The following is a 13146-nucleotide window of genomic DNA, read 5'->3' on the forward strand; positions in this document are numbered from 1 at the left end:
AAAATTTATGACGAAATGCAAACGTACCTATTAGAATTCGGCGAAGAGAATTGAGGTGGTATACTTGACATACTAGTCAGCTGATCAGTGACGTAAGAAAAAGAGCTAGTTTGTCGGGCGACAGGACGAACATCACTCATGTCTGGCGACAAAGAAGTCCCGACATTTCCATTACTGTAAAAATAAATCATATTATTTATATTAGATGTACGAAGCAATAGTTATATGTTATATGGTATCAATATGAGTGTATATTCAAACACAATACATGAATACGTTTTGTGCCATTCTGAAAAGCTAAACTCTCACTTAGAAAGCTGAACCGATCTTCTGAATCATAAAATCGTTCTCACCTATTATTTAGCGACACTGTTGTATTACGAGCAACAGAGTGCGGCCCTGGCATATTTTGACGTTGAAGATACATATTTCCGTTTCCGGTATTACTTCCGTCAGAGTCAAAATTATTGTTGCTCCCGCCGGGATTTGCAAAGTTGATGGTAAACCCTTTGCTGTATTGTGTATCGCGGAATGGGTCCATTGGTATGCCAGGTCTCCCGCCTGAATAAGAATGTTAGACAATAAGATTTAACATACATTACATATGATTCGTGACGTCATAAACTTGATGACGTGAATTGATGTACCGTAGTATTTACAAAGTCGCTTAAGGGGTGATAAGATGATGTCACTCACATGTGCGATGAAATAAAATTGATGGCTAACAAACAGTTAATCGTTTTGAACTGAGATATTGTCTACAAATTATCTTATGGAGTGATAAGATGACGTCACTCAAATGTGTGATGGTATTAATTGATAAGAGGACGTTACTTAAAAATGTAAATGCGGTTTTATCAGAAAATGTATTGGAAAGATGGTGGTTGTCACCACTTGCAAATGACTGCTATTGAGAAACTAGGCAAAATATTTACGGTAATATGAAACTAATGATAATTTTGAGTTCATAGGTGAAATCACTACAGCTAAATTCTAATTAATGTGCTGTACGTAAATAGTATAATCATGGATAGAATCAAAATCGTGCAATAGAAAAGAAGAAGTTATTGCAAATCACTATATTGCAATGATTACCTGATTGTGGAGTAAAGCTGAAGGATCGCACTATATGTTTGTTTTGTTGTGAGAGCGATGATGCGTGACGAGCAGAAAAAAAAAGAAAAATGCAAGCGTTAATTTCAAGCTGATTAGAGCAAAGAAAATAATTTTACCAAGCAGAATGAAGATTCTAGCAAAAAAATTACAAAAAGCAGTTTAAAATACATGCAAACCCGTTTTTCTGATTTTCTTAAACCCATGCAAATTTTTAATTCATAAAATTGCTTTTATTTTCGCAAAAGCTCCAAAATATTGCGGTAATCACCGATTAGAATTACTTTAAAAATCAATGTCAAATTTACTATATCCTCTTTCAAGCATTTGTTTCCACTTACCATGGAGTCCCCGACTTTTTTGGTTTTTCTTGTGTCTTCGATACAGTATTACACCCACCATAATTCCTATAATAAGAAGTACACATGCGCCAATTCCAGCTAATACAGCGGGATTTTTCATTAGAGATGATAACCCGTCTTCCTCTGCGGCTGAACCAGCTGTTAATTAAGAAAGGGGTTAACATGTGATATTGGGAAGTCTAGCATCTAGTTAGTTATGGAGGATCGCCACCTGAACTGGAGAGTAAAATGGCTCGTCTACGCAGAACGGAAAATATTCCAGTGCTGTGGAAAGGTAAAATATGTTATTCAACCATGTTTTAACGGATTTCTTATTGAAATTACTTTCGTAAGGCGAAGTGGAAATTGTACTATGTCATTCTTACCGCAATGGGATTGCATTAGTTACCTCATTGGCAATAGCTTTTACCAAAGAGCTAAATCATGTTATTTTTGATTCTCGTCCAAGACATTTCCGGATGGAAACATTGCTTCTAATTTATATGACGCAATCAAATGATATTACGTCACATTTCTTGCTATTTTAAAACTTCCATGAGCGAGAGAAAGAATCGATTTCTTGGCGTTAAAAGCTTTAACTTGTATATTCGATGTGGTAGGTCGATCATAAAATATTGATAAACGATGTACGGACGGCCAAACATGATCAGTAATGAGAATGGACACTTTATGTACTCACCATGCTTGATAATACATCGGATGGTTTTTACTTTTCGAATATTGGTAATTTGTAGAAAATTGAAAACGAAATTAACTCTTGCTATCTAGAGCTCAAATTGAAATTTATTTAAACAAAATTTGTGAAATGAATATCAGATTTCCAAGTATGGGCCACAGATGCGTCTCATGTTACACCTACACTTTGTTCGATGATAAAACTACACAAACCTTCCACAGAAAATTCCTTCTTTTCACTTGTTTTGCCTTCTCCTAGTAAAGTGGAAAAAGTAATGGTGGCAATATAGTCTCTTCCTTTTGGTAGGTCATCCAAGGTGTATGACGTATCGCTGACGTCACGAATAAAATCATAGTCCTTGTTTTTGTCATAGCATCGCAAAGTATAACGTGATATATATTCCGGCAAAATACTGGAAGGTGGCGTCCAACTGAATGAAATGACTGCTGCATTGTCCCCTTCTGACGCTTTAGAGTCGATCTCTAAGATTGGTGCTTCGGGCGTTGTGCCTGCAATTTAACATGAAATTTATTTCCTTAGAATGTGTAGAAAAGCAAGGTAGCACGCACTCACTAGTGGAAAGTTGTAAGTCAAATATAACACTGAAATGGTAATAAAATGATGAAGACTTACCTTCAGATTCTGGTGATGCAAGCATAATCGGACTCAAATAACCCATGACCTCAAGTTTAAACGGACGGATCCGTATTTCGTAAACAACTCTTGATTGTAGATTCTTAATTTCGGTATTTCTGTGATAATGATAAAATACAAAAATTAGTTTAGGATCATACTTGATATTTGTATAAAATAGTTATTTTATAGAAAGTTTATACCTGGCATAGCATGATGCTGTTTCTACGATTCGAGCACCATTTCTGACCGATACCGGTTGTAAATAAATTTTAAATCCGTCTATGATGTCACAATTTGCAGATGAATCCCATTCCAAACGTATCCCGCCGCTAGATGTCGATACAGAGAGAGGATTGACTGTCGTCAAACGGACTGAGATTTGAAGAAGTTTTCGCCGTAACTCGCTCATTTCTTTTTCGTCAGCTGTTGTAGGATTTTCACCTGAAATGCAATTTAAATTTGTTGAATGTATTATTAAATAAATCAGAAGCAGCAGTCAATCTAAGGATCTCCTACAAAATTGCCTCAACTGATAAAATTTGCCCAAATATTTCCATACGGTCTATTGCAGAAAATTTTTATCAACTCCTCAATTTTCACTCACTGAATTTCTGCTCACCTCGAGTGTCGATTATCTCTGAGACGTCACTCGGGTCGCTGATTCCATATTGATTGACGGCCCTCACCAGAAAAACATAACTGGAACCAGAAGTTAAATCTTTGACTGTAAATGTGCTGGAAGTAATCTTTGCACTAATCCGATTCCAGGTTGCTACATCACATTGTTGACTATAAAATAAAATTAAAATATTTTTTATCAATGAAATCACCTGATCTTGTGATCAAGAAATAATAATAATGCTAACAATTTTCCAAAATTTTATTTTTAAATTTCGAAAAAATTAGGATTTTAATGTGTATTTTTAGGTTAATTTTCCCTATTTTTTGCATGATTTGTATAATAATGTATCCTTTTCAAAATAAAATTAATTTCAAGTAAAAATGCACAATGCCTAACTGAATAGCAACAACGCTAAATTTAGCGCATTTTATAACACCGTGCACAGACGATATAATTAATTTCTAGTCTAAAAGTTGTTTTCTATATGTCAACTCAAGTGTCATTCGTTATCAGTAATACACATTCCAATTCTATGGAAAAAAATATTCAAAACCAACCATGTACAAATGAATTTAATCAGTACGAGGGGTTGACACAAACATTCCAGAAATGCCTAGACTTAGAATGCGTGAGAGCACCAAGTCAGAAAGATCTTGTGACGAGATTGAATTGAGAAAATTAAATTTTTTTTTATTGTTTGAAATTGTCAATCTGTGATAAATAAAAAAAAATGGAAAAATGATTAAAATAATTATATTATATTGTCGTTATATAGTATCGAGTAGTGTCTAGAAAGTTTCGCAGTTCGAAATTTTGACCACTGTTCTGTTCTTTCATATCAGCGCCAAGATAAAAGACGATCGTCTGTCGTCATAATAATTTTCACTATGTTCGGTACAAAATAGCAACACCAGCGACACGCCAAAAACGGATATTGCTATAAGTGACGACAGCTCAAAAACCATGCGCGAATATTTTACTTTTCGTAATCACGTGATAATTTTCTTCGAGCATGGTCCAAAGATACTGATCGACTTATTGAGTAAGAAAATGGATTAGATTTTACGACGGCGTCGTCTATAAAATCGTAGTCTACAAAAAACTCTGTCGACGTACTACTACTATAATACCACAAAACCATGCGTTCAAATTCTGTTTTCAATATAGAAACGATCGAATATGGGGACGTATTAGTTGTGCTTATATGTATGGCCAACGATAATACAAATGTTGGGATGCGTTACGAGGAATTTCGCTATAAAATGTAACAGCAATGCAAAATAAATTTCAGTAGTTTTATAGTGTGCCGTGGTAAACCACAAAATAATGGCATATAATTCCCGCACTTTTTATTCGTTTCTGCAAGTTTTGCATTCCACAAGAAAGTATATAGTGTTCCCTAACACCGTTATTTCAAACAAAGTGTTACCCTTGTCAGAAGTGTGTCTTATAAAGGTAGTCCGATATTTCATATGATGATTTAAACAAAAATTCTGCCACACGGATAAAAAAATTCAATCATTACCATAAGTAAATCAGCGAAAAGCTCAAAACTATTGCCAATTAGTAATTAAAACGAAAATTATAAACTTGTGTGCATGCATTTCCATAAATGGCTCAAGAAACACAATTTTCGGCATCTTTCCTCCTATGGCGAGGAAAAGAATTCTTATATAAATCATTCTGTATAACTTTTAATTTGAATAAACTTCTGAGCATAGCTAAATCGCTGAATGAGAACTTTTCCTATTATGACGAAACAAAATTAGTCACGTGACTTAGAATAGAAGATGACATCAATATATGGCCAAGTATGATCCAAAATCAGTTATTTTTAATAATTTTAATTAACTTTCTGTAGACGTGTGGGTGTTTGTTCACAAAATCGCTAGTATTTGTTGTTTAACCCATACTGGCGCCGCCATGGTTGCTCCAGTGTTGATGAGTACAACAATATTTATCTCTTTGAAATATAAGGGTTAAAATTTTTCGTCGGTGAGTTACGATACCAGCTTAATAAGCGATGAAATTAAAAGCGATATCATGACAGGGGGTAAACGGGAATCTTAATTAGTTTTGTCAACTATTCAAAATGAGTTACGATCTATTTGGAGTAAAAAAACGGTACTCCCGTAGTGCGTGTACCAGGGTAGGGTTAGGTCATAATTTGATTCCAATTTTCCTTATTTTAGTTCTATTACGAGTTCGGGGACTGTCTGTGTTAGCTAAGTGAATATACACCCTGCCTATAGGTTTCAGTCCCTTCACACAATTTGATGTAAAGTAGGCGAACAAACTAAGTTACTTCCATATTGGTACACACACTTCTGTAGCGTAAAAAAACTCCTAAAAATGGGCCCAAGGTTCTCGTTACCATTTTCCAAATTCAAAATTGTTCAAAACCAGTCCATTCAAAAGCGTATATCCAACGAAGTAACGTGATTGCAATTTATGAACTTATTCATAACACTTAGTTGAATTAATGTTGTTTTTCAATTATATTTCAAGTTCACTAAAAAAGACAAACGCAAAAACACTTGTTGTACGGCAGTACCCGGTTACAAAAAGCCTTATTCAGAGGATAATACGCACAAATGTGTTTGGACAAAGAATGTAGATCGGAAATCAAATTGTTGAAATACAGGCATAGAAAGTCGAATGGTATTTCGCTCAAAATTGGCAAAATACTCTTGAACGGCGCGTGAGGCGTCTTCCGTCTCACTCGACGTCAACAAAAATGCAGTCCGGCGTCACGTAACGCAAATATACCATTCGTAAGTAAATTTTGTGGCCATGAATAGGGTAAAATCAATGTTACATGGGCCACGAATGATTTGAGCCTGAGAAATACGAATTTATGATGGTGCATCATTGGTCGATCATTATCCCAAGTAGCTATGGCATCAATGTTTCAATATGTAATATTAATAGCAGAACAAATAATAAAAGATTGTTACGAGAAAAGAATAAGCATAGAAAGAAGACAAAATGGCGGGCTTAGCGCTAAAACAGCGCATACCCTCGACTGTGGCGCTCTAGCTTAAATCGCGAGAGTACCCGATGGGTTAATATTTTAGCAGTAGAGGGTTAATGATATTATTAACCAACTAGAGCTGAACATCAAATACTCTTGGTATCAAAGTCTCGAAACGGGAGTATTTCATTTCTATGGTTTCATTCCTATCTATCTACTAAAACCTAAAACACGTTCATAGACAAGTCGAGATAACAAGACCAAGGCTGCAGATTTTTTTTCGTGGCGTGAGTTCGGTTGTCTCAGAAGAAACGGACGAAAATATGATAGGGAGTTAACTATAAATGCATGTATGTCAGCCGGCAAACTTCAGAAAATGATTTAATTGTCTGTGTTAGATCTTCTAAAGATAAGAGAACATTTTCCCATGACCGGGAGAGCGTATGAAAATCGTGTTACTCAAAAGAATTAGTTATAACACATACGGACCACGCTTGATATTGACTTAAAACTAGCAAATCAATCTCAATGATGAAATAATTTAGCTGTCATTTTTTTCGTTTTGAATACCGCCTGTTTCTTTCGTATATCATAAACTCTTACCAATAATATTCAATCATATATCCGGTGAGAGGAGTCGATCCGGTTGCAGTATCTTGCGTCCATTGAAGTGAAATAGAATCAGTTGTCGATCCGGTAACAGTCGGAGCACTTGGTGCTTCTGGCACTTTTGTGGCGTCAAATTTCGACGGTGACACTGTAACACCTTTTTCTGAAAAAAAAAATCAAGTGTGATGTCATAATACCTAACGTCCCTGAACACATGAGCGCCTCAAAATAACGAACTTCATCTTTCTTTGGAAAATAAAATAAAAAGTAATATACTAAATGTATTTTTCGTGTACCCTTGGTGCTAAGGTGACATGCCTTCCCGAGTTATCGTCAAAAACTGACATAATACGGTGACGCGTAGCGCACCATTGAATAGCATAGTGTATCGATTTTCGATATTTATGTCACGTCGTAAGGGGGAAAACACGGGTCCCAAGTGGTGCATATGGCAGATGCCAGACCTTAATGCATAATAATAAGGTCAAAGAGTGCGAATTTTGTTTTCCTATTTTATATTGTTTTGTGGTATTGGTCTATTAAACTTGGGCCGTATATTTGGATTGAATTTTGGTGTGTTTACTATTAATATGCATGCACTTTATTGTTACTCTGGCTAGAGTCGCCTTATATTGCAAAAAAAGTAAAAATCTGTACCTGCAACGGTTACCCATACGTCCCACTTGCTCCAGCCGAAGTCATTTGTAGCTCTACATGTATATTTTCCGGTATCAGAATTCTAAAAAAAAAATTCCGAATTCAAAAATAACTAAAAAAATTTCTATAGAAACTTGAAAGCTTTTTTTTAGTATGAATATTAACCTGTTTTACCTGTGCGCTGATAATTTTCAAGTTCCCGGAAGTTATTGTATATTTACTTCCGGGTTCAATTTTTGACCCTCCTTTCATCCAATCGAATTTTGTAGTTGCAATGGCTGACGTTGTGCAACGTAGATCCACTGGAGATCCATATGCAGCAGTTATATTCTGGGGACCTCGGCGAATAATCGGCGGGTTAATGTCACTTTGGTGAGCTGCGTGGAAATATATATATGGGTAAGTATATGGCCACAATATTGCAACAATATTTTGAAATTGGCAAGAACGAAAAAAAAATGTTTTTTTTTTATTCCATTCAGCTTAGAGTTGTTTTAATTCAGTTTTTGCCTTCATGACAGTGGGCTGGCTCCTTTGAGGTAAGTACGTATGACCCTTTTTTGAGCTAAATGCATTTCAATTGTGTATAACATGCTTAGAAAAACTTAATTATGACGCCGAGCGACATGAGTATGACGTCATAATGAATTTACAAGGATCCAACATTTACATAATTCAATCATGACGTCACAATATAATGATTCAATAATAAATTATGACGTCACTCAAAGCACTGTGAGAATATATAACAGACATGAATATTTTATAAATATGCCTACGTCACAATAATCACTGCGGGGAAATACAGCAATAAATGCCTATTTTCAAATAAGATTACGTCACAAATGACGTCACAATTTCCATTGGGATGAAATAACAAAAAATTTGAAAAAGTTACTCACAAACTACAGTAAGTTGGGTATCAGCTGAGACTCGTCCTGATATACTGAGAGCTTGGCATGTATACCGTCCAGTATCGGTAAATTTTGCATTGTAAAGAGTCAGCTCGCCAGCTTCATTCACAGTAACAGAGCCATCTTCACTAACGCTGTCAGCAAATATATTCGCACCTGAAAGTGGAATTTTATTTTGTATATTTTTTGGTATTGCAGTAAAATTATATTTAGTCTATCTGGTGATATTATTATTGATGCAAACATTTTTGTGGTTAAAAAACTGGTAACGTTGTTGTCAAGTGCTACTTTAAACTACTTGACAAATACAATGAAAAGTGATGTTTACGGATTTTTAAAAATAGAATTGTTTTGCGAATGACAAACAACGAAAACCACGTGACCTATGAAGACGACAATTAAGTCATCGAATTTGTAGACGAAAACAATAGATTCTTGGCAAAACCTCAGGATTTTGCATAGAATGTTAGATATATGGAACAAATCATTGGAAAATCGAGCAAACAATACATAGAGTGATGGGAGGTCATATCACAAATCGCACACGGCAAAATTTTTTCCTAAAACAGTCTAGTTTTTTGATCAAAAGCGTAATATGTACCAAACCGGAGACATTGCAAAGTGGATTTATAAAACCAGCAGTAGATTCATTGCAATTTAAACCAAAATTTTTCAGAAAATATAATTTTTAATCAAAAACTGACAATTCGATTGGATTATTTGCTGAAACGTTGCAATTATTACAAGAAAATTGGCAGCTTATATCCACCATCAATGCTTGTAAAATAGATAGAACAAACTTAAAATGTATCATTTTTGTATGTCCCATGTTTGTTACGATATTAAGTGTGACCATACTAGGTAAGTTTAATTTAATCCACCCAGACTAGAATTATCAATGTGATCATAATAAGCTAAATATTGGCTTCCATTAGATTGAAAAACCGCGACCAGTAACAAGAAGACGTAGCATAAGGCTGAAGTGGTGATAACAAATCCTAACCCTTTGCCCACATGCTGTAAAAATACGTCTACTGCAAACAAAACCGAACGTAACGAGGGAAAATGTTCGACGAGAAAAATGTAAAATATCAATATTCTTGTCTGCGTATTTATATGTAGTTTGTACTGAAATGCGACAAGAGGGTTAATCCCACCTTGTTTGGCCGTTATTAAATCCGTTGTCATCTCTAATAAATCTAGTGGTAAATTGCTACGGTATTACGTGATTTTAATCAAGAAATGGATAATTAAATGATAAGCTACTTGTGGGATTAGGCGAACGACAAAGTATTTCACATCGTGGTTTTGGAAATTTGACCCTTTACCCAGTAGGTCATAGGTAATTACAGGGAAATTGAATAAGCGACCACCTTCACCGCATAGATTAAAGTATTTACAGTGTGGAAATTCACATAATTGTGATCACCCACCACTTATATTAATTATTAAACCGAAAAGTTTGGTGAAGTTGGGATTGGTATATGACGTCATAACTATGTGACGTCACTTCACACTTTATGAATCAACAATGGAGGCAGAATAACTTGAAATTTCGAAATTTCAAAATAAGAAAAAAACGATTCAAAATCGCGCCAAATCAAAATCATAAGCCAAATTCAAGTCCAACTTCCGTAAGGTAAGTAATCCCAGGGCTCTGCGATAATATCGATTTCCAAGTTTGAAATACTTTCCCACGCTGGTCGAACATCAACGATGAGGTCCGACTTTAACAATAGCTTCGATTATTTACCGTAAAGTTTAAAAATCAAGCGGTAAACATCTATGAAGTGCAGCATCATATTCGATAAGAACAAGTTGTTAACTGGCTATTTACATACCCTGAATTCATAAACGACAGTTAAATGAAGAGAATATGTGGAAATAACTGAAGGACAAATGCAAAGATAAACAACGAGGAATTTCATTTTGATGACGATGTCAACAAAAATGACGCGATTTATTTGGTGTATTATGACGTCATTATTGATATGAATGTAAAGTGTGGCGTATTATTGGATAATTTTAGCCTCCAAATCTATATACATATTAAAGATAGTACAATTCTAGAATGGCTGAATATTTAATTCTCAGTCAGTCAACGAGACAGCCAATAAAACGCACTGCTAAATTCAATTATTTAGTGTAACGCCATGTTTAACGTTTCGGAAAGCACTGTAAGCAAGACATTAAACATAGCAATAATACTATGTAAAGATCACAAATGGAGCAACGTCATATAAAGTCACCAATGACGCCACTCACCGTCATTTATATGCCACAGTATTGAAGGTTTTGGTTTTCCGGAGGCAGAGCATGTCAGCTTGACGGTGGCACCTACACGCACCGACATAGTTTCTTTTGGAACACGAATGAATTCCGGTTTTGCTGGAAAATCAAAGGAGAATTTGTTAGCATATAACATACGATGTCTGGCTTGATGTAGTGAGTATACGAATCTGCCTGAAAAGGCCATAGAAAAAAGAAAAGTCATACCATACGTTGAATGGTGACAAATTGATCTATCCTACCCACACTCTAAATGCCAAAAAGGTTTTTTGATAAGCTATCAAGTGGCATAAAACATTGGGCAATCGCGACATCGCCAGGCAGGTTTCGTGTAATATTAACCCTAAAATGATTCAAAGCCTTATAAATTTCTAAATAACAGACAAACTGAACAGATCCCTTCAAGATAAATATAGTAAATAGTTTGTTTAGTTCATAATTACTAGCAGGTAGAGGGTTAATACACAGTAGCCTGAGAGCAGAGTTCAGATGCATTAACGACGGATATCTAATTTCAAACGTAAAACGAAACATGACCCGTCTATATAAGAACTATCTTTGATACATATTGCAATAACAAATTTGTTGACCAATAAGGCGTAAACAAATCAACCTATCATTGTCCACTGCAGGTCAACGATACGTATACATAACATGAAACACTGACCAACCAAATGAGGGAGATACTTTATTCCTTTAAAAAATATTCTACATGTAGTTAAACAAATACCATTGTAGATGTATTGAAAATACATCAATATGCCACTACATTTACCGTTTTTGCTACATGACATTGACATACAAAATGGCTTCCAAAACCCAATAAAAACATGTACTTTTTCCATGTGGAGTCATATATCGGTTACCGGTAATGAAAAATACCATACATTTTTCGGCCGGCCATGATATCATATAATGTGAGGATTAGCTTCTAAATCGTTCTAATGTGCCCGAAATAACTTTCTCTTTTACAAAAATCCGTTCTGGCTTAATAACGACACGCAAAATGCCGTTTTTATTAAATTTCATATCGTTTTATTAATATTAGTAATGCCATAGAAGATTGCAGGATTACGGTAACCTCAAAAGTTTTCCCCAAATTGGAATTCTTAACACATAAGGAATGCGGCAATATGATTCTTCATTATAAAAACAAAAATGCCTATCATATGGCTATTCGAAGGAATTTGAATCATGTTTGAAGTGAACTGGACAAAAAATGGACGACACCCTCCAACCAGCGATTGGAATCTGCAATGGTTTGGCTTTCAATGAAGGATGTCCTTCCTGGTGTTATTTTTTGAGAGTATTTGCTCACAGCAAGGTAGTGTTAGGTTCACATAGCTAAAGTATCAGGAATAAATTTCTCGCACAAAGTCTCGAAAGTACACCGACTTTATATTTTAGCATAAATGACGAATGACAAATTAAAATTATTCTTACTGTGGACTGTAACCGTGGCCGAGACGGATTTTGAAGTACGTTGATTTCCAGCGTTGCAAATATACTTTCCTTCATCCTCAGCTTGAATGTCGGTGATTCGGAGATTTCCATTGCCGAGTAGTTCAAACCTTAAAATTATTTAGAAGGTTGGAGTAACACAATAAAATGATCCACAATTGTGTAAGATACTTTCTGTATTAACTAGACGCCGTTGTGTTGAACCAATCTAATGGAACCAAGGATAATCAAGGATATACTTTGTCAGATTTTTCCGACTTGGTGTTCATATCAATAAGCATAAGTAGATTTTTCCAGGTCCAAACTTAAGGGTAAATTGGTTTAAAATTTACGTATTATTTCAAAGCCAATGACTCTTTATGAAATTGCATTTGAAACAAAAGGAGGGAAACGAAAGAAGGAAAACAAAGTACAACAAATTACCTCAATAAAGCATGTCATTAGAAAATATCATACACTCAAAAATGATTGTATAATTACAGAAATGAATTTTTACCTTGATCCTGATACAATTCCATCAGCTTTGGTCCATCTAATTCTTGGTTTAGTTTCGCCTTCAGGTTTTTCTACCTGACAAGCAAGTTCCACGTCTTGTCCTTCCTTGACCTCAACGTCTTCGGGTGTCACAGTAAATTGTGGAGGTTCTGAATATAATATAATTGTATATTTTATTATTGACTGATGGCGTCATAATAAAGACGTTAACGTCATGAATATGTTACATATATAAAAACTTGAGAATTTTTAAATATGTCTGGTTTATGTGGTAAGAATAAAAGGAAGCGTTTTTATTACTGCCTGTCAGATTGACAGAAAAGATTTAACCATAAGTA

At 35.0% G+C, this 13146-nt stretch overlaps 1 protein-coding gene across 2 annotated transcripts in view; it reads right to left on the reverse strand.

Annotated features, from left to right (window-relative positions):
• Positions 1-13146, reverse strand: part of LOC120340671 (roundabout homolog 2-like) — a 69678-nt gene that overhangs the window by 5190 nt on the left and 51342 nt on the right. The window contains exons 6-20 of one of the 2 annotated variants that reach the window (XM_039408988.2): positions 12810-12957; positions 12296-12423; positions 10829-10951; positions 8552-8719; positions 7824-8026; positions 7650-7731; positions 6987-7155; positions 3407-3576; positions 2988-3228; positions 2785-2903; positions 2364-2660; positions 1455-1613; positions 1096-1125; positions 354-561; positions 28-174 (exon numbers count right to left, since the gene is read on the reverse strand). In XM_039408988.2, the coding sequence (XP_039264922.2) occupies positions 28-174; positions 354-561; positions 1096-1125; positions 1455-1613; positions 2364-2660; positions 2785-2903; positions 2988-3228; positions 3407-3576; positions 6987-7155; positions 7650-7731; positions 7824-8026; positions 8552-8719; positions 10829-10951; positions 12296-12423; positions 12810-12957 (2392 nt within the window). The remainder of the gene's footprint in view (positions 1-27; positions 175-353; positions 562-1095; positions 1126-1454; positions 1614-2363; positions 2661-2784; positions 2904-2987; positions 3229-3406; positions 3577-6986; positions 7156-7649; positions 7732-7823; positions 8027-8551; positions 8720-10828; positions 10952-12295; positions 12424-12809; positions 12958-13146) is intronic. The other variant, XM_039408989.2, reaches the window with a different exon arrangement.

The sequence above is a fragment of the Styela clava genome, chromosome 14, assembly GCF_964204865.1.
Source record: "Styela clava chromosome 14, kaStyClav1.hap1.2, whole genome shotgun sequence".
Classification (NCBI taxonomy): Eukaryota; Metazoa; Chordata; class Ascidiacea; order Stolidobranchia; family Styelidae; genus Styela; species Styela clava.